The sequence below is a fragment of the Dipodomys merriami genome, unplaced genomic scaffold (genome assembly GCF_024711535.1).
Source record: "Dipodomys merriami isolate MVZ:Mamm:240054 unplaced genomic scaffold, mDipMer1.0.p SCAF_143, whole genome shotgun sequence".
Taxonomy (NCBI): Eukaryota; Metazoa; Chordata; class Mammalia; order Rodentia; family Heteromyidae; genus Dipodomys; species Dipodomys merriami.
Window position 1 is genome coordinate 2,785,934 of NW_027202749.1, and position 24,027 is coordinate 2,809,960.

General features: G+C 59.2%; 2 protein-coding genes across 2 annotated transcripts in view; one reads left to right on the forward strand and one right to left on the reverse strand.

Annotated features, from left to right (window-relative positions):
* Sorcs2 (sortilin related VPS10 domain containing receptor 2) overlaps positions 1 to 24,027 on the reverse strand; it is a 226,106-nt gene that overhangs the window by 113,082 nt on the left and 88,997 nt on the right. The window contains exon 2 of the mRNA XM_070021615.1: positions 17,060 to 17,127. Within this exon, the coding sequence (XP_069877716.1) occupies positions 17,060 to 17,127 (68 nt within the window). The remainder of the gene's footprint in view (positions 1 to 17,059; positions 17,128 to 24,027) is intronic.
* On the forward strand, positions 5,050 to 6,784 carry Psapl1 (prosaposin like 1). Its single transcript, XM_070021610.1, has one exon. The coding sequence runs from the start codon at positions 5,050 to 5,052 to the stop codon at positions 6,625 to 6,627; it is 1,578 nt and encodes a 525-aa protein (XP_069877711.1). The 3' UTR covers positions 6,628 to 6,784.

The window sequence follows — 24,027 nt, forward strand, 5'->3', positions numbered from 1 at the left end:
ATAGAGAGATGGAGAAAATAATCCAAAACTTCATATGGAACAACAAAAATCCTGGAATAGCCAAAGCAATTCTAGACCCCTCCCCCCAAAATGTAATGCTGGTGGTATCACAATCCCAGACCCCAAGCTGTACTACAGAGCTACAGTAACAAAAACAGCTTGGTATTGACACAAAACAGACCAGAAGATCAATGGAATAGACTAGAAGTCCCAGAAATAAAGCCATATACCTGATTATTTGATATTTGACAAGGGAGCCTGTTTGTCACCACGCACCAGAATCACCTCAAAGTAGATCAAAGATGTCAACATCAGATCTGGAACTTTGAAACTACTGCAAGATGGAGTAGGAGAAACATTAGAACTCATAGATATAGGTAGGAACTTTTTTGAAGAGTCCCACGTACACCAAAAATAGGAGAGAGACTTGAAAAATGGGATTACATTAAGATAAAAAACAGTTTCTGTACAGCAAAGGACACAGTCACTAAACTATCCAACAGACTGGGGAAAATCCTCACCAGCAGTTCATCTGACAAAGACCTAATGTCCAAAATACACAAGGAGCTCAAGAAACTAACACCTCCCCAAACTAACAAACCAATCAATAATTAGGCAAAAGAATTAAGGAGAGACTTCTCAGAAGAAGCAAGAATGGCAAATGGACACACAAGGAAATGCTGAACATCCCTGGCCATAAAGGAAATGCAAATCAAAACAACTCTGAGATTCCAGCTCACCCCAGTTAGATTAGCCAACATCAAGAATTCAAACAACAAACGCTGGTGGAGACGTGGGGAGCACTGTTGCTAGGAGTTTGAACTAGTATAACCACTCTGGACAGCAGTCTGGAGGTTCCTCCAAGAACGAAACATAGCCAAACCACTGTGGGCATCTACCCTGATCCTTACAAGTCAGGATACAATAAAACACTCACACATCCAGATGCCCTACAACAGATGAGTGGATCGATAAAATGTGGTACCTACACACAATGGAATGTTACTCATCCTTTAGAAAGAGTAAGATGATGTCATCTGCAGGGAAATGGATGGATCTAGAACAAATTGTGCTAAGTGAGGTAAGCCAAGCTCAGAGAGACAAAAGATGAATGTTTTCTCCCATCAGTGGAAGCTCGATCTAAAACAGAACTGGGCATGATAAGCTATGCAGGCTCTAGGCATTCATGCACGCAGTCCAGCTAAAGGAGGAACACAAGTCTGAACATTTAAATGCTAGATGGAAACGTGGGTTTTTTGGTTGCTGGTGGTAGTTCCACACAGGGCACCTCGCCCCTTCCACTCCACTCACTGACCCGGCCTGGGGGGAGGATTGGCTTGTGGCCCTGGGAGGGGCGAAGCAGCCTGTGCCCCACATCACAGAAGACAAGCAAGGCCTGGACGTGACTAAGGTGAGGGGAGCTGTGAGGGGGCCCAGCCTGGGAGACAAGCAGGCAGCACAGGGCAGCACCGCGGATGCCGGGCAGGGGTGAGGGTGGAGGGCAGTGTTGTGTCAGCACTGCCCTTCTCAAGTCTGATACGTGCTCTGTGATAAGAGTGAATGCCCTTGCCTTTGGTAAAGACACGCTGAAGAAGTGGGGCCGAGGAGCTGGCCGTGATTGGTCACGTCTGCAATCCCAGCGACTTGGGAGGTAGAGATGGGGGGTGGAGATCACGTTACTGACTGATAATGGGCTGGGCACAGTGGTGGCGGTGGCCCATGCCTGGCGTCCAAGTACAAATGTGAGATGTTGAAAACAAGACCCTAACGAAAGCAAATAGTGTTGAGCCGGGGGCTCGAGTGCCAGAGTGCTTGCCTAGCAAGTACGAGGTCCTGAGTTAAAACACCAGTAATGTCAAATAAGTGAACAAATAGATAAATAAGGCAAAGGAAAAAAATCTACAGTAATAGTTGCTGGGTTATGAAAAATATATTTAAGTATGTATGTGTATGGACAGATGATGGATGGATGATGGATGGATGGATGAGGAATTGGATGGATGATGGATGGGTGAATGGATGGATGAATAGATGGATGAATGGATGGATGGATGAATGGATGGATGGATGGTGGATGGATGAATGGATGGATGGATGAATAGATGGGTGAATGGATGGATGGATGAATGGATGGATGGATGGTGAAAAGATGAATGGATGGATGGATGGATGAATAGATGGATGAATGGGTGGATGGATGAATAGATGGATGGATGGATGAGGAATGGTTGGATGGATGAGGAATGGATGGATGATGGATGGGTGAATGGATTGATAGATGATGGATGGATAAATGGATGAATGGATGGATAGATAAATGGATGGATGATGGATGGATGAATGGATGGATGGATGAGAAGAAAGGAAGGGGTTATAGGTGTATCTGGGATACATGGGAGTTTCTGGTACTCTTTTCACAATTACCTTTTAATTGAGAAGCCATGTCCAAAAAATCCCATAATCCCCCATGGCCCAATCAGAATAGTTCAGATTTCCTGTCCCGTTCCTGGTTCTGAGCTCCTCCAGCGCTGGGGACCTTGCAAGCGACAACCCTTTTCTACTGGCGAGTGCCTTGGGTCACGTCCGAGGGGCTCTGCCCACTCATGATGGGGCTAGCCTCCAGAACCTTCTCACCCCAACACACGGCCTCCAGGAACAGCCAGGACGCCGGGGATTCAACTCCATAGACTCTTGGGCAAGATTTGGAGATTTGGGGTTCCCACAAGAGGAGCTGGAGGGCGGTACACCCCTGCCCGGTCCCTCCATGCTGTGCCTTGCCCCGGGCTGCTCCCAGCCGGGTCCTGGAGCAAATGGCCAGGCCCGGAGAGGGGGCATGGGTGAAGCAGGGGTGAAATGGGGGGGCAGATTCCTCCTTTGGTTGAGCCCGCACCTCGTGGGTCTGCGTGAACGGTGGTTAGCGAGCATCAGGACCCGATGCTGCATTGCCAGATGCTGGGTTGGCAAGCGCAGGGTATCAACCACACCCCAAGCGAAGCAGGGGTGGCGCCTGGTCCCCCAAAGTCCCCGGGGGGTACGTGCCATGTGACTGGGCTGCAGCTGGCTTGGGATCAGCCCAGCGGAGATGGGGAGATGCTGTACCGGCCCCCCAGCCGGAAGGGACACACACCATCCAGAAGGGCATGGACAGGCCCGGGAGCCCTCGTCCACCCCATGCAGCCACCAAGAGTGGTGGGCCAGAGATGCGCTTACTAAGCGGCCATTGTGCTAGGTGGGAGTGGAGAACGTTCCAGAATCTGTGGGATGACCTGGGGACTAAGGGATCGAAACAAACTGGAGGGATGAGCTGGGGCTGCCAGGCTGGGCCCTCCCCCAGCCCCGGCCGGGTCTGGTCCTTGTGGGAGCCGCGGGCGGGCGTGTGCCAGCACATCGCGCCCAGCACATCTAGATAAGGCACCAGCTCACCAGCCGCACCTCCTCAGAAACTCGCAGGGCTGGTCCTCTGCCCTGCAGCTGAAAGTGGACTGTCTCCTCCCTGGCCCTCAGGGATCAGAGGCCATGAAGTCATGTAAGGGGTTCAGCGAACCCCACTCGACGTTCCCTGAGCCATCCCTGCCCCGGCCACAAAGCTGGAGGCGGCAGGCTCTTCCGCCACCCGCGACGCCCACGTGTGGGGCTGGCGCCCCGAGGCATGCAGGGGCCTGTGAGCCCCAGCGGGGCCCCTGACCCGTCCACGCCCCGCGGGAGCCCGGCGGAGGTGGACAGCCATGCTGCAATCAGGCCAAGGGCGAGGCCAGCTCCGGAATTCTCCAGACACCTGCACTGTTTGCCCGGTGCCTACGCGCTTGCCTAACGTCGATTTCAAAAACTAAGGAATGAAAAATAAAGATAACACACAACCTAACGATAAAACAAACTCCTTCTGTCCATCTGGACCGTCCGCAAATGCTCAACTCCTGTCTTCTGGGGACCAGCCCACGCTTAGCCTTTGATAGAAATTTCCAGAATGAAGAAACCTACGGGATCTGGAAGTAGCCGCCCTCGCGCACACACGCAGTGTGAGGTCGAGAGCTCATTTCTCTCCAGCAGCCTGGGCCTCTGAACGATGAGATCTGTTTCCCCCAGGCTTGCAGGGCCTGCCCCAGAAACAGGGCTGCGAGGTCACATGAGAAACCAGCCCCTGGAGCCGGGTGCCGTGGCTCAGGCCTTTAATCCCAGCCACTGAGGAGTTAGCAATCAGGAGGATTGAGGTACCAGCTGGCTCAGGAAGGGAATTAAGAAAAAAGCAAGACCCTACCTGAAAAATGACTGAAAGCAAATAGGGGCTGCTGCGTGTGGCTCCAGTGGGAGAGCACCTGCCCAGGAAGCGCAAGGCACTGAGTTCAAAACCCAGTACCATAGGGAGGGAGAAAGACAGGGAGGGAGAGAGTAAGAGAGGGAGGAGGAGGAGAGGGAGAGGGAGGGAGAGAGGAAGAAAGAGGAGGGGGGAAAGAAAAGAAAGGGAGGGGAGGAGAAAAAAGAAGGGGGAAGGGAGGGAGAGGAGGAGGAAGGAGGGGGAGGGAGGGAAGAAAAGTGGAAGTTCAGCCCCCCTCCACCACGTGGCACAGACTGCCTTTCTGCCCTTCCCCAGGCAGGAAGAGGGCAGAGCGACTCCCCTCCCCGGAGCCGCGTTCCAAGGTCCCATGCGAGGCTGGGCCTCACAAGCACCCCAGGGGGACCAGCAGCAGCACCTGGCGGAGAGGGCGTGCGGAAGCTGGGTCAGGTCAGGGGAGGGGGGACTCCCCCCGGCCCCCCGCCCGGAAGCAGAGGCCCAGAGCTGACAGAAGCCAGGTTCACAAAGAAACCCAGCAAGAAAGCATTTGTGCAGGGGAGAAGAGGGGCGGACGGAAGGCGTCTGGGCGTGGGCGCTGCCCCACAGAGGCCAGGGGACAGGCCCGGGAGGCCGGTGTGGCCCCAGCAGGGGCGGGCTCTGAGTCAGGCGGGGCGGGGCATGCAGGTGCACCCAGCCTCTTCTACTCTGGCTAGGAGGCCAACTGGGTTTATTCGGCAGCCAGGCAGCCGACGGCACCGGACGGGCAAGCCAGCGGCAGCATGCTGTGTACCCTGCTTCTCCTGCCCGGCCTCCTGGGGGCCATGGCCGGCCCCATCTCTGTCCCCCAGGAGTGTGCCAAGGGCTCCCAGGTGTGGTGTCAGGACCTGCGGGCTGCGGTGAGGTGCGGGGCGGTGGCGCACTGCCAAACGGCGGTCTGGAGCAAGCCCACCGCCAGATCCCTGGCCTGCACCGTGTGCCAGGACGTGGTGACGGCGGCCGGCAACGGGCTGAACCCCAACGCCACGGAGTCAGACGTCCTGGCGTCCGTGATGAAGACCTGTGCCTGGCTGTCGGGCCAGGAGTCCGCAGCCCGCTGCCAGGGGATGGTGGATGCGCACGGCGCGGTGGTGCTGCGCATGCTCGCCAGGGGCCGGGGCGGCGCGTCGGCGCCGGTCTGCTCCTCCCTCACCCTGTGCGAGCCTCTGCAGCGGAAGCTGGCCGCCCCGGGGGCGCCGCTCACCCGGGAGGCCGCGTCGGAAGTGGTGGCCCCGTTCATGGCAAAGGGGGCCCTTGGCTTCTACCCCCCGCCGATGCCCGGCGCTGCCGCCGCCGCCGTGTGTGCAAACTGCGTCGGGCTGATCTCCCGGCTCCAGGCTGCGCTGGGATCCAACATGACCTTGGCGGAGGCCAGCGTCGTCCAGGGACAGTGCGCTCCCCTGGGACCCGGCCTGAGGGCTCTCTGCCAGAGCTACCTCAGCCAGCTGCTGGCCCCCGCCGAGCAGACGCTCCAGCTCCTCGCCCCGAGGGACATCTGCGGGCAGGGCGGCTTCTGTGAGGACAGGCCGGGCCCCGCCCCACAGCCGGCGCGGGTGGCCGCCGTGGACGGGGTCCCCTCCTTGGAGCTGGCGCTGCCGGCCAAGAACGAGATGCAGATGACGTCCGGCCTGACCTGTGATGTGTGCCTGGACGTGATCCAACAGGTGGACCGCTGGCTCATGACCAACAGCACGGAGGCCATCATCAGCCATGCCCTGGAGCGCGTGTGCTCCTTCATGCCGGCGTCCGTGGTCCGGCAGTGCGTCACGCTGGTGGACACCTACAGCCCCTCTCTGGTGGAGCTGGTGACCAGAGTCACGCCCGAGAAGGTGTGCACGGCCCTCCGCCTGTGCAGCAACCCCAGGCGGGCGCGGTCTCTGGCGGCCGCTCCGGACGCGGCGCCCTCGCCGCTGCTGGACGAAGAGAACCAGGGCAGCTTCTGCGCCACCTGCAAGAACGTGCTGGGCGTCTCCTCGCAGAACCTGGACCGCAGGGCCACCAAGCGGGACATCCTGAGCGCCTTCAAGGGCGGCTGCAGCATCCTGCCCCTGCCCTACCTCACCCAGTGCAACCACTTCGTCATCCAGTACCAGCCCGTGCTCATCGAGAGCCTCAAGTTCCTCATGGACCCCACGGCCGTGTGCAAGAAGATCGGGGCCTGCCACGGCTCCCGGACGCCGCTCCTGGGCTCCGACCAGTGCGTGCTGGGCCCCAGCTTCTGGTGTAAGACGGAGGAGGCAGCCGAGATGTGCGATGCCCTGCAACACTGCCGGCGCTTCGTGTGGAAGGTGGCGCACCCCCACAGCGAGGGCCAGCCGTGACCGGGACCCTGCGGCCGGCCGGGGCGTCCTGCGTTCCCCGGGGCCTCGGAGGTGGGTACCGTCCCCAGCCCCATACCATAGCTGGGGGAGAGTGGCATCTCTCCTTCTCTCCTCGGGAGCTCTATCTACGCCTCTGTCACTCGGCCCTGCCCATACCGATGCCCCCAAAAGACTAGAAATGCACCCCGCCTGCCCAGGCCAGGGCTGCCGGCAGGGGGAGGGGAGAGGCCAGGGCCTTGGGCCACAGCTCACCCTGGGGTCTCCGGGGGGGGGGGAGTCTGGGCTTTGGCCACAGTCCCAGAGGGGTGCTTAGACTTTAGAGGCCTCGCCACGGGGGACCCTGTCCTCTTACTCTTTCTGCCACCCCAGTGCTGAGTCAAAGTATCAGCACGCACCCCAAATCAGGAGCGGAAAATGTGTGGGCTCGAGCCTGGGCGGCAGCGTTGGAGGAGTCCTGGGTGGGCAGGGCCAGTGGCCCTGCCCTGGGCACGCCCCCTCCAAGGCCGCTTTCTGATTGGTGGATGGAGCGCTCTGCTGGGCCCCCCCCCATATACCCAGCAGGGGTGGTGGGGTGCACAGGGCGTCCGGCTGTGTGATAATTGTATAAAGCACAAACACTCTCCTGACGGTGCCGGCTGTGTTTATTGTCACAGCAGGCTGTGGCTCCAAGGGTGCGCCATCCCCCCCCCAGGCCTTCTGCTGGGGTTCTCACCCCCCACCTCCAAAGAGAAGGCTGCCCTGGGCCACGAGCCTGCGCCCCACGCCGTGTACAGGCCCAGCACACCGCCGCCCCCCGCCTCGTCCTCAGGCCCAGCATAGAGCCGGCGCCGGGCCCACACACCGGGGGACACACGGGCCACGTTCACGCCTGCCACTGTGCGAGGATGCTGGGGGACGCTGGGGCCAAGGGGAGGGACCCCAGAACCAGCAGAGCCAGCCAGCCAGGGAGCCAGCCCGCCCGGCAGCTGCTGGGTCACTTGGGCCGAAAGAGCTGCTAGCAGATGAGCACGTACGGTCCCCCAGAGGCGCCAGAGAAGAGGATGAGGGGAGGGTGACAGCATAGGCCAGGAAAGGGGGGGGTGATGAGAGAGAGGGAGAGAAGGGGGAGGGAGAGAGAGGGAGAGGACAGAAGAGAAGACGAGGGGAGGGGAGGACGGGGGTGACCCCCTCTTCCATTCTGACGGTGGGAACCCCTCAAGCTGCCCTCGGGGAGCTCTCGCTGGGCAGGGCCCTTGCAGGCTCCCCCTTGGTCAGCAAGGCCAGAGGCAGCCCAGGCTCTCTACCTGGCTGGGGCGGCCAGCCTCAGGATCCCACAACCTCCCTGAGCCCTGAGCGTGGAACAGGGGTGGCAGCCGCTCCTGGGGACACTCTCCCCCCTCCCCCCTCCGGGGAACTCTCCCCCTCCCAAGAACTTTCACTGTAAGATGGATCACCCTCCCCCAACTCCCCCTATAGAACAGAGCCTGGCCTGGGCTGGGCCTCCCTCAGCCAAAAGCAGCAGCGGTGGAGGGGGAGGGGGTTCGCACAAGAGGCTGTTTCTGGGGGAAACGTGGATGTACCAGAAGCCATGGGGCCTGGAAACGCGAGCAGGAGCACGCTGGCTCCTCAGCCCTTCCCTCTCTCTGGATACCCAGGCTCAGGGCCCAACCCCTCAGGCCTGGACCACAACCCCTCTGGGCCTCAGTTTCCCTCTGGAATCAGAAGAGGAGGGGCTAGATGGGGGCACGTGCCCTCATACCCCAGCGCCCTGCAGCGTAAACCATAGCACAATGTAGGCTCTCCCTGCTCCTGGACCCAGCCTGCCTGCCGCTGAGCCCTTCTCTGCAGGACCCCAGGCTGGGCCAGCGCCGGTCCTCAAAGCTGACACTCCAGGAAGGCCCTGGGAGGTGTTGAGGATGGGCTGGGCCCTCCCCTCCCCCCTCCCTCCTCCCTCCCTTCCCTGTCTACCTCCCCCTTTCCCACTGTGGAATGTTGGGCATGGCCCTCCTGTTCCCCCCAAAGCCTGCACCAAGCCAGGCAGGAACCAGAAACACTGGCAGGTGGCCCAGGAGCCCACGCAGCACTCAGCACGCAGCACTCAGCCATTTGTTCAGGCCAGTGGGCGGGGTTGCAAAACACAGACACCCAGCCCAGCCGGTCCTTCGGGTGCCATTCCCAACACGCAGGGAAGAGGGCCAGAGAGGAGGAGGGGACCTCCGCCCCTGGCAGGAGCCTCGGACCCCATACCCGGGGTCCTCTGCAGACGGGGCAGCCCCCGGGGAGGTGGTCAAGGCCACCAGCCAGCCCTGAGGACTCTGGAGCCGCAGAGGCCGCGTGGCTGTCAGGGCACCAGGACGGACCCCCGTGGGCCCCGCGGCCTGAGGGCCTCACCGGGCTTTGCTGCTGCGTCTGTGGTGACAGGGTGGGGCAGGTGGTGGGGAAGATGGACAGAGCCCTCAAATGCAGAGCACCCATCGCCGTGCCGGGCACCCCAAGATCCTTCTGTGCACAGCCGTGGCCAGCGCAGGGGCTCTGGGCTGCGGAGCTGCGCGGGTGCCCTGGCCGGGGGCTCGGCCAGCAGAAGGCCTCACCCCTGCACCACAAGGAGGTGCGGGTTAGAAACGGGGGAGGGGCACAGCCCGAGGCCGGGTGAGGCTGAGCTGGGCAGACAGTCGCCAGCAGCTGCAAGACGGCGGCGGGTGGAGCAGCTCAGAGGTGCAGGCGCCTCCGCCCTTCCTGCCCAGGACGGGCCAGGTCCCCAGGGCTTTCCGCAGGCACAGGCAGGACTCCAGAATGCTGCAGCCGGCAATGCAGAGCCCCATGCCGCCCAGCGCCCTCCACTGCGCCTCACTCACGGCCCTGCAAAGTGTGAGCAGCCGGGCTGGGGGGGGGAGCAGGGGGAGCGGTTACAGTCCATTTGTCCTGCCAGGCCAGCGGTGTCCTGCCCGATGGCTGTCCCCAGACCCAGCCAGCCCCGTGGGACTCTGGGCGCTCCCTCACCAGTACCGCGCGGGCCCGGGACGGCTCACCCCGCACCCCACGCTGAACGGGATGACATCAGTTTGGCAGCTTGCCGCCGGCTGGGACGGGAATGTTTTAAGCCGTGAAAACAGTCCAGCGCCACACACCGGGGCTGTACTGCTGTCCCCGCGCCGCGGTCCCACTCGCCGAGGCCCCGGTCCCAGGGGAACCGCCAGCCGCAGGACCTCCCTGGACGCAGACTCACACCAGCCGCTGAGTGAGGTGGAGAGGGCCAGGCGCCCCCACCAGACCACCACAGGCCGGCGTCTTGGACAGGCCCATCTCCCTGCCATCCACCCTAGAGGGGCAGGCCAGCACCCATGACCCCAGGAAGCACCAGCTGCTGACCACAGACACATGCGTGAGCCCAGCCATGAGCAGAAGAGAGACCCACTCCTCGGAGCCCAGCCCACTCCATCCATCCACATGATGGGGGAGGGGGGTAAGGAGAGGGAGGCCCGGGCCAGTCTGAGGGCAGAAATCAAGGGCACCATCAGGGATGTCAAGGTCACTGTCTGAAGGAGGTCAAATGACAGCCTAGGGGAGGTTGAGGTCACAGTCGGAGAGGTCAAGGTCACAGTCGGAGAGGTCAAGGTCACAGTTGGGAGGTCACTCTCATTGATGGGCTCACAAAAACACCTGTAAGTAGCTGCTGGCCTCCCTCAGCAAAGCTCTGGGGGGAAACAACCCCCAGAGAGGGGGGGAAACTGGCTGGGGGCCCTGAGCATGGTCCAGGGTCACTCCTCCAGGGCAGAGCAGGGACAGCGAGAGTTCTCTCAAAACCGTAACTTCAGCTCTCACCCCACAGATAAGGATGCTCACTGCTTAATAAAAACGCTGCATGTCTTGCTCCTGGGCTTTGCAAACTTCCCCCAGGAGGAGAGGCCGAGACCCTGCCGGCTTACCTGGGGGTAGGGGGCGGGGCTGAGGGGCTCGCAGGGGCTGCGTCCAGCCCTGTGGATCGGGAGCCCAAAGCCAGGGTCCAGCCCCGGCCAGCCCCAGCCGCGCTGTTCCTGAATGCAGCAGGCAGGTTTACAGCTCCATCCTTCAAAGCTCATTCAAGCGAGCTTTATTACAGAATAGGAAACACGGATAGGGGTTTCATACATTTACCACTCAGGGAGTTTTATTAAAACATGATAAATCTGCAGGGCCGAGAATGACTCTAATGCAAAAGGACAGGGGATCTGGGTCTGTCCATGGACCACAGGCCAAGCGCATTGTATATGCGTGTGTGTGCATGTGTGTGTGCCCGTGTGAGCGCAGGTGTGGGCACACATACGCAGGATATAAAGCATGGGCCCTGGCTCCCCCCACCCCTTCCCAGGAGCACAAGAGCCAGGACTTTGCACTCACGGGTGCTGCAGGAGAAGGGTGTGGGAGGGGTCTAGGGCCAATACCCACCCCCCAGCGGCCTCTTGGGCTGTGGCTTAGCACCCACCTCCCAGGCCTGTGGCTTCCTCCCCACTACCAACTTAAATGCTACAGCCAAGCTACTCAGGAGGCTGAGATCTGAGGATCGCGGTTCAAAGCCAGCCCGGGCAGGAGAGACCGTGAGACTCCTATCTCCAATAAACCACCAGATAAACCGGAAGTGGCGCTGTAGCTCAAGTGGTAGAGCGCTCGCCTTGAGCTGAAGAGCTGAGGGACAGCGCCCAGGCCCAGAGTTCAAGCCGTACGACCGACCAAAAAAAAAAAATGCTACAGCCAGTGCAGGCTCCCGCACAGAGCCCCGCCCCGCCCCGCCCCCAGGGCAGACTCAGAGAGGACAAATATTTGCAAAGTTGCGTGATCTAAAAATGGCTTTAGTTTCTGGGAAAGGGGCTCAGTGGTAGAGTGCTCGCCTCATGTGCATCATGGCCCTGGGTTCAATTCCTCAGCACCACATAAGCAAAAAAAGCTGGAAGTGGTGCTGTGGCTCAAGTGGTAGAGCGCTAGCCTTGGGCTGAAGAGCTGAGGGGCAGCGCCCAGGCCCAGAATTCCGGCCCCATGACTGACCAAAAAAAAAGAGTAAAAATGGCTCTAGTTGGGTGCTGGCGGCTTGCGCTGTAGTGCTAGCAACACAGGAGGCTGAAATCTGAGGATCAAGGTTCGAAACCATCCTTAAGAGGGAGGCTTTCCTGCTGAGCTCAGAGAACCGGTAGAAACCGGAGGAAGCCAGGCAGGGACCTGACCAGGGGAGAAAACAGACGGTCCGAGAGAGCCTGCAGCAGGAACGTGGACCAGGCCTGGCCTCGTCCAGATGGAACTGTGGCCGCACATCACCAGATATAAAGTGTGTCGCTTGCAGCCCTGACTTCCCGCTGACTTCACAGATCCCCCAGAGCAGCCTGCCCGGCCTCACGGTCCCCGGGCCCGGGCACAGCCCCAGCCGCCACGCCGCACCCCTGCAGCCCTGTGTGGCATCCACCTGCTCTACCTCATCCATTTCTAACCACCCCTCAGAGACATCTCCAGGGTCGGACGAGGAGAGCCCGTCCTGCCGCATTGGGAGAGGACAGAGCAGGCCCCACACGGGAGCAGGTGCCATCATCAGTGGCCGGTTCTCTGCAAGATCTGGGGCAGGTCTTAAGGCTTTGAGACTTAGCAGTGGCCAGCACAGGGCAGGCCCCCGAGAGTAGCTGCCGATGGCTGGGCCTCGGCAGTCAGGCCAGAGGCCTGCACCCGTGAGAGAGTTCCACAACAGCCAGAGCAGCAGCACGGAGGGAGGCAGGCTTGAGGCAGGCTTCACATTCACCTTCACCCCAGCAGCACCACCGGCAGCCTCAGACAAACCCCACGCCCGCACCGGCACTCCGGGACACACGCACACAAGGACATGGTCCTTGCTTCCCCACCTCCCTCCCGCATCTTTGCATTAGTAAAAAGTAAAAGTGACTCAGATGTCTTTAAAAAATGAGGATTGGGCTAAATAAATAAAACCAACGGCAAGTGAGAGTATGTTATACAGCCGTTAAAAATAGCAGATGTAAAAATAAGTCAAAGCGTCAGCAAATGTTTAATACATAATTCCCTTGGGATTTGGGATTTATAAAACATGTATATATTTGCATCCTAAGAAGACTGGCGAGAAGATTCATCTCAGATATGAATAGTTTTTAGCTGTGTAAAGGTAATAATGAAAAGAAAAAATAGTTTTAAATCTCTTGGGGTGGGTTTCACATGGGCATTATTTTTGTGCCTCTTCTAACATTTTTCAAGATGCCTGTGAGGATCAAGAACTGGAATGATAACATTTAAAAGTAAGGGATTTGGAGCCAGACTCCTCTAACACCCACACGAACTTGGGGCCTTGTGCTGGCTTGCTGGGCAGGCGCTCTTCCCCTGGGGCCACATCCCCAGCCCTTCTTCTGTTTTAATGATTCTTTACACAGTAGAGTCCTGCCTTTTGCTCAGCCTGGCCCGCGCACGTGCCCCGTTTGTGCTCCCTGTGTCTGGGGGTGACAGGCCCTGCCACCACGCCCGCTGTCCCTTGGTTGAAATGTGATCTCATGGAATGCTTTGTCTAGGCAGGCTTTAAACCCCAATCTTCCCCATCTCAGACTCCTGAGTAGCTGGGATTACAGAGGTAAACCACTGCACCTGGCTCAAGAACTTCTTTTTAAAGACTCACACTGTACAGTCTTGAGCAGCGAGACAAAGCATTGCTGCTGAAGTTCATCCATCCACCTGTCTACCCAGCCATCCATATATTTACTCATCCATCTATCCACCCACCCACCCATTGATCCCATTCATCTACCCAACCATCCATCATCTGTCCACTCATCCATCTATCATCCATCCATGTATTCATCCATTCATCCACCCATCTACTCATCTGCCCATCCATCCCATTCATCTAACCAACCATCCACCATCCATCCATCCATCCATCCATTTGTCCATCCATCTAGCTATTCATCCATCCATCCATCATCCATCCATCTCGCCGTGCATCCATCCATCCTACACAACTGTCCATCATCCATCCATCCATGCATCTATTTTCTTATTCATCTACCCATCTGTCCATCTGCCCATCCACCCATCTATCTATCCATCCATCCATCCATCCACCTATCCATCCATCTGTCCATTCAATACTCATTGCTTGGTTCTAGGCATCCTGTGATTTGACAATTTCCGTTCCCAACTGACTCATGTTCTACCAATGGTAGGCAAAGGTGGGGGATGGTCCATAAACAACACCCGCACTCCAGTGGGTGATGTGCCAAAGCATGCTGGGGCTCCTGGGCACTGAGTACGCAGGGGAGCTGCTTTGGGAAAAGAGCTGTATCTGATATTGAATCTGGGCTGGGGGCCAGGACCTGCCACACGCACACACCAGGCAGGCCGCTAACACAAGCACAGGCCTCTCCTAGACAGTTCAGCTTGGTCCAGGTTCTGCTAACTGGCCTCCTGGCCTTGCTAGGGCTCCCAGGTGGTGCAGAAATACCATGAGGGGCTGCATCAGAGCCTCGGGAGCCGGCTAGGCCCGGCCTTTTCACTGGGAACAACAGCGCCCCCAGGTGGCCAGCAGAGGTTGTCGAGAGGTGAAAGGTGTTTTTCCTTCCGAGTACAAAGCATGGACACACCAGCTGCAGTTCAACAGATTGTGGGAGCGAGGTAGGGAATCGATGTCTAAAAATGCGGAAGAGGAGCGGACCATCATGAAAAACACGGTGGGGAACTTAGATCCTGGGGACGCCCGAGGTCATCGCTGTGTCCAGGGGACCGGATCTTCCCTAGGGGAAGCGGGGAGGAAGATGCTACTCACACCGAGGTCCCTGTCAGCACAGGGCAATTAAAGATGCTTTCAGCCGAGATCTGCAAGAGACAGTTCCGGAATGCAAGTAGCCAGACCTGGCCTCAGAGCATGTGTATTGTGATTCTGCAGGAGAGCTCTCGGAGGCTCGGTGCGCATCCGGTAAGTGTGTCTTTAACAACCCCGTGAGTGCATGCTCCCCCAACTCGGGCACCTGTCAGGGGCAGGCGGCCTCCAAGGAGGCCCGGCCTTCCCGACTCCGCTACGTCCCCACACACAGGGAGCGGGGACTAGAACAGACTCCACTCAGAAGCAAAGGCAGCGGTCAGTCCTTAAGCACGGGACACCATTCAGCCTCAGCAGGACTCAAGGGGAGGCGAACCAGAACAAATTGGCAAGTTTTAGAGAGATGTTAAGTCCAGAGCCCCCGGGCTCAGTGACCCCGCCCCAGCCATGGCTGAGAAGGAGCCGCAACCAGCCGGCCCAGCCCCGTGGCCGTGAAAGACACAGGGCAGGCCCGGTGACCACGCGGGGAAAGGAGCACGGAGCGAGCACCGAGCTTGACTCCACGGCAGCCGAGCAAGCATGGCACGAAAGACGGCGTAAACAGAGAGCGCGCCTGGGCTGGAGGTGGGGCACGGGAGAGCGTTCCGGAAAAGAGGGATGTTTCCGCATGTTTAATAAAGACCAGGCTGCGTGTGCGTGGGAGACGCCAACGAGAAAGGAACATGGGAAATTAAGAGCCGCTGCTTCGCTTTGGGGAAAAAACAAATTGAGACGCTGTCCAGGCCACTGCCCCGCCGCACAGAGCAGGGACGGTCCTCCCTCTTGTCCGCCCCTCTGCGGAGTAACTGGGGGGAGGGGGTGCGTGGTTTGGCCTATGGGCTTCTCCAGATGCTTCTGGAAAGTTCTACTGGAAGCCTGACAATCAGGAAGACCAGCCCCAGGCAGGGAGCTGTCCCTGCCAAGTCCCCACACACCCCACAAGGACCCAAGAGGGAACCAAAGCCACAGTACACAGGGTCCCCGGACCCCAGCGCCTGCCTCCGGCCGCATGGGGGTGGCAGCAGCGGAGGAGAACACGATCTGGAACCTTCTGGGGAAGGTGGTGGGGGCATGGGACCGAGTGCTTTCGGTCTTGATCGACCCACACAAGGCAGACGAGCAAGCTCACCGAGGGAGCGGTCTGTGGGTCGGAGACTTGACTACTTCTGTCCACTCTGCAGCCCGCGGGCCACCCCGCCCCCCCGCCCAGGAGCCGCGGCCCTCAACCCATCCTCACCTCCCAGAGCACCCACACGCCCGCACAGGGGGTGAGCACCAGCTGCTTCTGTCCTCCCACCCGATGCCCCATGGCCAGTCCCTCTGGGAGCTAGCCTCCAGCCTGAGAGACGGGGTCACTCGGGAAAGCCTGTCTTCCCTGCAGAAGGGGACCCTGGGCTGAGACCTTTCCCGGCCGGCAGTGTGATGGAATTGGAGAAAGGCTGGTGAGTTCCAGAGGCCAAGACCCGGCCGTGTGCCGGTGAGGAATTACTGGTGACAAGTGGCCTTAGCTCCCTGCATGACCGGTCAGCTGGCTCCGGGGTGCCAGGCCTGAGACAGCAAAGCAGCACCCCCCTCCCCCGCCCGCACCGCCTCCACCCCCCCCCCCAGACATGTCACCACCCCCACAGGAACACACCGGACAGGCCCGCCGCCCCTCCCGAGTGGTCACGTCACACAAACCACACAAACCCCGGTGGGCAGGCATTTCCCCAGATACAGCAGGGAATGAAGAAGGAACTCATTACTGCTGGAAACACAGCCACTCAGCGTGGCAGAATCCTTATGGGAGCAAAGCCTCACAACACAGCCGGGGAGAGCCGTCACCCCTGAAGGGACAGGACAGGACAGGATGGAGGGGGAGAGGTCACCCCTGAGGGGACAGGACAGGACAGGACGGGACAGGACGGAGGGGGAGAGGTCAACCCTGAGGGGACAGGACAGGACAGGATGGAGGAGGGGAGCGTCACCCCTGAGGGGACAGGACAGGACAGGACAGGACAGGACGGAGGGGGAAAGGTCACCCCTGAGGGGACAGGACAGGATGGAGGGGGAGAGCGTCACCCCTGAGGGGACAGGACAGGATGGGACGGAGGGGGAGAGGTCACCCCTGAGGGGACAGGCTGGAGGAGAGCTGAGCTGTCACCCTGAATGGACAGGACAGAGGTGACATCGGCTGAAGTCTTCTCTCTCCTCTCCTCTAAGGCATCAAAGGGCGGTCTGATGTCCCCGAGCTGAATTCACAGTGCTCTTAGAAAGAGACATCCCGCCCGGGCAGGAGGCGTTTATTCTCAGCTCTAAAGCGGGGACAGAAAGGAGCCCGCCCCTCCCCCGCGAGGCCGCTGGGCTCGGGCCTGTGGGAGCCGCAAGCGCAGCAAAGAGAAATTGTGCGCTGACCTGAATTCCCCAAGCAAACAAAAGCAAGTCGGGGGGACCGCAGGGAGAGCGGCCCGCAGCTCCAGGGAGCCAGGGAGCCGACCGTCCACAGACAAAACCCCCATTGGCTTCCCAGGGCCCTGTGTGTGTCGGGCCACCAAGGGCCAGGGCAGCCAGAGCTGGGCATTTCGTCGCCTTCCTCAGCCAAGCACCCAGGAGATGCTGTGCAGCTCAAGAGGAGAAAGGCCCATCCCTGGGCTGACTTACCGCCACAGAGAACTTTCCAGAACCTTCCCCATGTCTGCGTGGTAGTACTTCGTCAGGATCAAGATCACCTGTGGTGTGAACAGAAAGGAAAAGGACATCAGTGTGTTTCAAGGTTCTTAGGCACGCTCCCCTCCCCCACCCCACACTGGGGGGAGCTCTTGGGGAGGGGGCTCCCAAGGGTAAGTGACCCCAGGGCCTTTGTGCCATAGACTTTAGGCGCGGGGCTGGTTTCTGCTCTGAATACTTGCCCCTGACAAAGGAAAGAAAGGCAAAGGGGAGAGTGCAGGCAAATAAAGAGAGACAGGGACCCCCAATATGGAGGTGACACCCCCTCCTCTTCCTGAGGACGTGGGGGAAACATAAGCGTTGATGAGCCGGGCGCAGATGGGGACAGGAAGCAGGCACCCCATCCGCTCCAGCCAAGCCCAACAGTGACCCAACCAAACACCAGAACAGCGGAGACGCGCCCTGGAGGACGATCGCAGACCCTCCCCAAGCCGGCCGGGCCTCACACCTGTCAGCCCAGCCACATTCAAAGCCAGCCCAGAAGGAAAGTGTGTGAGACTCTTATCACCAACCAACCACCACACACACACACACACACACACACACACACACACACACACACACACACACACACACACACACACACACACACACACACACACAGAGAGAAAAAGAGAACTAGAGCTCTGTGGTTCGAGTGGTAGAGTACCAGCCTTAGGGATAGGGACCAGGCCCCAAAGAAGGACTCCATGAGACTACAGCAGAGCTATGGATTTCCAGGCTCCATTTCTCTCTCTCTCTCTCTCTCTCTCTCTCTCTCTCTCTCTCTCTCTCTCTCTCTCTCTCTCTCTCTCTCTCTTACAGAGAAACCTGTCCTCCTCTTTCTCCTCCTCATGGTCTTCCTCTTCCTCCTCTTCCTCCTCCTCCTCCTCCTCCTCTTCCTCCTCTTCCTCCTCCTCCTCCTCCTCTTCCTTTTGTTCCTCCTCCTCCTCCTCCTCTTCCTCCTTCTCCTCCTCTTCCTCCTCCTCCTCCTCCTCTTCCTCCTCTTCCTTTTGTTCCTCCTCCTCCTCCTCCTCCTCCTCCTCCTCCCCCTCTTCCTCCTCCTCCTCCTCTTCCTCCTCCTCCTCCTCCTCTTCCTCCTCTTCCTTTTGTTCCTCCTCCTCCTCCCCCCCCTCCTCCTCCCCCTCCCCCTCCCCTCCTCCCCCTCCCCCTCCCCCCTCCTCCTTCTCCCCCTCCCCCTCCCCCTCCTCCTCCTCCTCCTCCTCTTCCTCCTCTTCCTTTTGTTCCTCCTCCTCTTCCTCTCCTCTCCTTCCTCTTCTCCTTCCTCCTTCTTTTCTCCCCTCCTTTGGAAAAGACCTTACACAGCCTAGGATGGCTCTCGGGTTGGAAGTCCCGGCTGGGGATTTGTACCAACCCCCCGGTTGCTGAGAGGCTTGCCTCCGTTTCCCTGGTGTACTCCCCCTTCGCATGCCCCACAGTGATTTGGTAGGGAGAAAGAACTCAAGAGCCCCAGACGGAATCCTCCTCGCTCCGGGACCTCCCCACACCATCCACAGGCCTGAGACAGGAAGGGAATCATTCAACACCTGCCCTAGACAATCAAACGGCGGCCAAAGGGGCAGAGAGGCTGAGGCTCGGGAGCCAGGGCCGCGCACCAGGTGTGCCCCGAGGTGGGCCCCCTGCACACAGCTGCTCTGCGGCCAGGCGGTCCTGACTACCCGGGCGCAGGGCGGCGGACGGGGAGCGGGCAGCTGAGGGAGCAGAGGGAGAGGCAGGCGGCGGACACAGCCCGAGGCGGCCCATAAATCACCGACCGCGCACGCTTTTATTCTGTGGTTAAACCATTCACCACGCACCGGCCCCCTGAAGAACAAAGCGGGGCAGAAAAGGCAGCAGTTTAGAAAATGAAAATAGATGTGTTTAAGAACACTCCAAGGTTTTTCAAAACCAGTGCGTGAATACACACACGCACGCACACACACACACACATACACACACACACATACACACACACACACACACACAAAACCAACACGGAAGTGAGGATGCGACGCCCCGTGGGAAGAAGAGATTGATCCCCAATTACTCCACTAGCCGCTGCATTCTCCTGTACATCAAATTTCATTTTGCCCACCACCAGTCCCCATTAGCAGCGCCTCCCGGGCCGGTTGCCATGGAAACCCGGGGGGGGGGGTACGGGGACACCCTGGGAGCCCGCGGTGTGGCCCGCAGCCTGGTTAATTTGGGTCACCACACCGGCCATCTCCACCACTCTGGCTCCTCCCTCTATGAGCTGGATTCCTGGGCGCCTGGCCCCGGGGGCGTCAGGCCCGCTGATCAAGTGTGTCTTCCCCTGGTGATTAGAAGAAGGGAGAGAGGAGGGGAGGGTGTCAGCAGAGACGGGACAGCGTGAAAGGCGGAGATGATTAAAGGGAAAAAAAGTGAGGCCTTGTCATTCGAGGGGAGATCTGCTCTGCCTCGCTCGGGGAACAAAGCGATTTTTTTTCTCACCAGCTCAAGGCCTGCCAAAGTCAGAGCCGATTCTCCAAAGACAGGAAGGCAGGCAGAGTGACGGGGCCCGGATGAGCAGGAGACAAGCGTGTTCTTAACCTATTGATTTATATTTTATGTCGGGGGAGATCTGAGGAGCCGGAGCACGGCCGCTGGCAAGAGTCTCAAAGTCGGTTTTCCTTGTCCTGTCCTAGGTGAAATCAGAACCCACGGAGCCCCAGTGATCCGGACTCAGGCTTGGCCTCCAGCCTCCTCAGATCTCAGCCTTTAAGCGGGCGTGAGGCCCTGCTGGGGTTAGAAGCTGGTATCCTGGGCTGCTTCTCTAGAAGTCCTGCTGGTGTGGACCGGGTTGCTTGGTGTGGGTGACCAGTCAGCAAGGCTCCTCCCCCCTTCCCTCCTGGGGGCCCCAGCCAGCCGCCCCTCACTCTGCACGGGGGCCTCACTGACCCGTCTCCAGCCACCCGTCTCCAGCTTCCCTCTCCTGCCCACATCCAGCGCGCATCCTCAGCCACCTGCGGGGCAGCCCGAGACCCACCCCTCGGCATCCACCTGCCCCCGCAGCTCACAGCACCTGTCCCGCGGGGCGTGGGGACCCAGGGCTGGGCACAGCACAGTGTGTGTCTGTAACAAGCACCTGAGCTGCTGGGACAAAGGAAGAAATGCAGGCGGCATTCGCCAATAAGGCAGATCAGCAGGCGGGGGCCGCCGGGGCCTCCCTCTGCACCGGCGTTCACTCCATCCCGTCTGTGTGGGGGCCTGATGGAGGTCCCGAGCAGCAGACTAGGGCCGGCCTTGCTGGGGGCTACAGTAAGGAACTCACTAGAAAGGGCTGGAGAAGCGGACGGCCGGGCAGCCCTGCCCGCACCCCCACGAGGTGGGTGGCAGGCTGCGCGAGGCCCGTTTGGGTCGGGCCGTCCAGGTTTGGCGTCTGGCCGCACGGGTACAAACCCTCCCGCTCCGGTCTGCTCTGTGGGCGGAGGCGGCCGACAGGACCGACGGCCGCAGCCAGGGAGGCCTCGGGGCCTCGGCTCACAGCCTGGGAGCAGCGTGGACAGGGATGGGCGGGGCGCCGTGTCGCGGGCTCACACGCCCGGCCTCCCCCTACCCACCCCCCCCCCCCCCGCGCTGCTGGGGCCACATCTTCATCCTCCCCATCTCACAAGTGAAGACGCAAAAGCAGAGAGGGTGCGAGCATTTCACCAAACACTCCTGTCCCGGGACGGCCGGGCGCAGCACGGATGCGCGGTTCTCGCTGTGCGGCCGGGGGACAGGAATCCCCGGAGCTCGGCGTCTCCAGAGGCACAGAACCACCCCAGGCCTCGGGAGACCGGAAAGAGAAATCACCCTCATCATCACAACCCATGGGGAGCATGAGGTCTTCTTCCAGAAGCATCCAGAGCTGCCCAGGCTCTCAGGAGACCCCCCGTGGGGCCCAGAGGGAAATGAGACGCAGCCTAGTTTAATTAAATATTAATAAGGCACATGGCTCCCCAGAGCCGGCCTCTCCGCTCCCCACACACCACTGAGGCTCATGGGATGATCTCCCTCCGGGGGAGGGTCCGGGCTGGGCTGCAGGAGTCAGCAATGGGGCACATCCATCTGTCCGTCCATAAGGCCGGAGGTGCTAGCTGAGCTGTGTGGGGCCAGGGCAGTAGCCTTCCCTGAGGAGCAGACACGCCCCCGGGGTGGGCCTCCCTCCGAGACTCCGCGTCCCCATCCATCAGGGGACAGAACAGAACTCAAGACACAGGGTCTTGGCCGCTCTGCGGACCGCCTCTCCCTCTCCACCCCTCTGTGGATGGAGACCTGGGAAGAGGATGGGTTGGTGGGAGCCACGAGGCTCCCAATGGGGGCTTCCCACACGACAGAAGGGACCAAAACAGCTCCCCACTCAGAGGGGACACCCAGCGTCCATGGAATCTCCAGCCCGCGCCCCTCCATGGAGCACAACAATGATGGCAAAGCTGTGGGCGACAGCCGGAGGCTGGAAGAGGCTCCCCACGCCGAGGGTCACGAGAGGCAGGGTCACAGGACCGGCGTTCCGGAGGGGCTGGGGGGGGGCTGAGACACGCAGCGGGCCGCACCTCCCTGTGAAATGGCTGGATGGTGGATTCTAGAAACGAGACAGGTTGAGGATCACCCTGGAGGCGTGAGAGAGCTGGACGGCATCTGGGAAAACTGCGATGTGACTTGGAGGAAAAGCGAGAGTGAACGGGAGACCAGAAAACTCCTACACCCGTCCCACGCCAGCCTGGGCTCCCAGCTCGTCCAAGGAAAACGCTTTCTCAACAAAAATGCACATGTGCCTGCCTGAGCCTCCAACACCTGCTGCTCGCCTCTGCCTTCGTACTAAACCAGTGTGTGTGTGTGTGTGTGTGTGTGTGTGTGTGTGTCTGTCTGTCTGTCTGTCTGTCTGTCTGTCTGTCTGTCTGCCTGTCTGTCTGTCTGTCTGTGTCTGTGTCTGTGTTTTCGAGGTATCATTTTGTTTTGTGGGGGAAGGTTGCAGTGTTGGGGATGCAACCCAGGGCCTGGCCCATCCTCGCCGACCTCACTTCCATGGAGCTATCCCCAAATCTGTTTTTATTTTATGTTGATAAATGATTCTCTAAGCTGCCCAGCTGGCCTCAAATGTGTATCCTCCTCTCTGGGCCTCCTGAGCGGCTGGGATCACAGGCATACACCTGCCGTGTCCCTGGTCTCACACTGCTCAGAGATGAGGGGCCAGCCAGCCTCGGGTGCACGCACACGGCCCTGGAGCATTGATGAATGCCGTGGGGTCACTAGGGAGAAAATCGCCCTTCAGCCCAATTAATATAAAAGAGTTGGACCAGATGGTAGAAAATTGATCTCCTCTCAGGAACTAAATGCATGTCCTGAGCACTGGTCTCTGCAGTGACTAATAAGCAGGCTCCAAACCAGCTTCCACCATGGTGGACATCTGTCCCACCGCCCCGGGCCTGGGCAGCTACGCACAGGTTCCACACTGGAGCCTTTCACATGGCATTGGTGGTCCTGCCCTGGGAGATCAGCTGCAGTCCAAGGCCACGCTGGGGGGCTCTCAGGAGCTGATTTCACTGCACCCACCCTAGGTGAGTCCCCTTTGTGGAACTGAAGAGCTGGTGAAGTCCTCCAGTTCCACACAGGGACAGGTGACAGCTTCCATATCCAACACAGCAAGGCCATGCTTCCTTGCTCTTCTGAGAGCCTCCATCCGACCAAAAGCTACCCCAGCATGGCCAGCCTGGAAGCCTCAGAGCCACCAAGAAGCCCAGAAGAGCAGGCCAGGTACAAAAGGCCACCTCCACCCCCGTCCTCACCAGGCTCAGTAGGACCCCCCCCCCCCCCGTCCTGTCCTGGCTTTGTAGCAGGCATTCCACAAAGGTTGTGGAGTGAATGGAAGGATAAATGGATAGACGGATGGGCGGGGAGATGAATGTGGGAGGGATGGATGGATGATAGGTAGATGAAGGAAGGATAGATGATATATGTATGGATGATGAATGGATATGGACTCTGGATGGAAGATGGACGGATGAGTGGATGGTGGGTGATGGATGATGGCTGATAGGTGGATGGATGATAGATAGATGGATGGGTGATAAATGGATGATAAATGGATATTGAGTGGCTGATAGATGGCTGATGGATGGATGGATGGAGGGATGGATGGGTGATGGATGGGTGATGGATGGGTGGGTGACGAATAAATGATAGATAAATGAATGGATGGATGGATGAATGGATTATGGATGGATGGATAGATAGATGATGGATGGATGGATGGTGGGTGGATGGAGGGAGGGATGAATGGATAATGGATGGATAGATGATAGATGGATAGACAGATGATGGATAGATGAATTGAGGGAGGGAGGGATGGTGGTGGATGGATGGTAAGTGGATGATGGATAGATGTTGGATAGATGATAGATGGATGAATGGATGTATGGATGATCAATGGGTGGATAGATGATGGAGGGAGGGACGGAGGGAGGGGGATGGATGGATGGATGGATGGATAGATGGATGATAAATGGAGATGGATGGATGGATGGGGTTGGATAGATGATGGATGGATAGATGGATGGATAGATGAATAGATGATGGATGGATGATTGATGGAAGAATAGATGATGGATGGATGGATGATGGGTGGATAGATGGATGGATGGATGGACGGATACACACATGCATAGATGAGGCATGAGGGACAGATGGAGGGACAGACAGACAGATGGACAGCTTGCCTTGAACATGCCCGGCCTCTCACACCTGTGACTCCTGCTCTCTCCAGCAGACCTTCCGCTTGTTCTCTGTCCCCTCCCTTCACCACACATGCCCACCCCGAGGGCTGCACAGGCGCCCGTCAGGAAAGGCCTGTGGGCCCCTCCCCACCTCCATCGGACGTGCGTTCTCTGGGGCCACAGACTCGGGCTGTGTGGACTCTGTTG

Coding starts and splice junctions, on each gene's coding strand:
- Psapl1 (XM_070021610.1), top strand. CDS start 5,050: ATGCTGTGTACCCTGCTTCTCCTGCCCGGCCTCCTGGGGGCCATGGCC.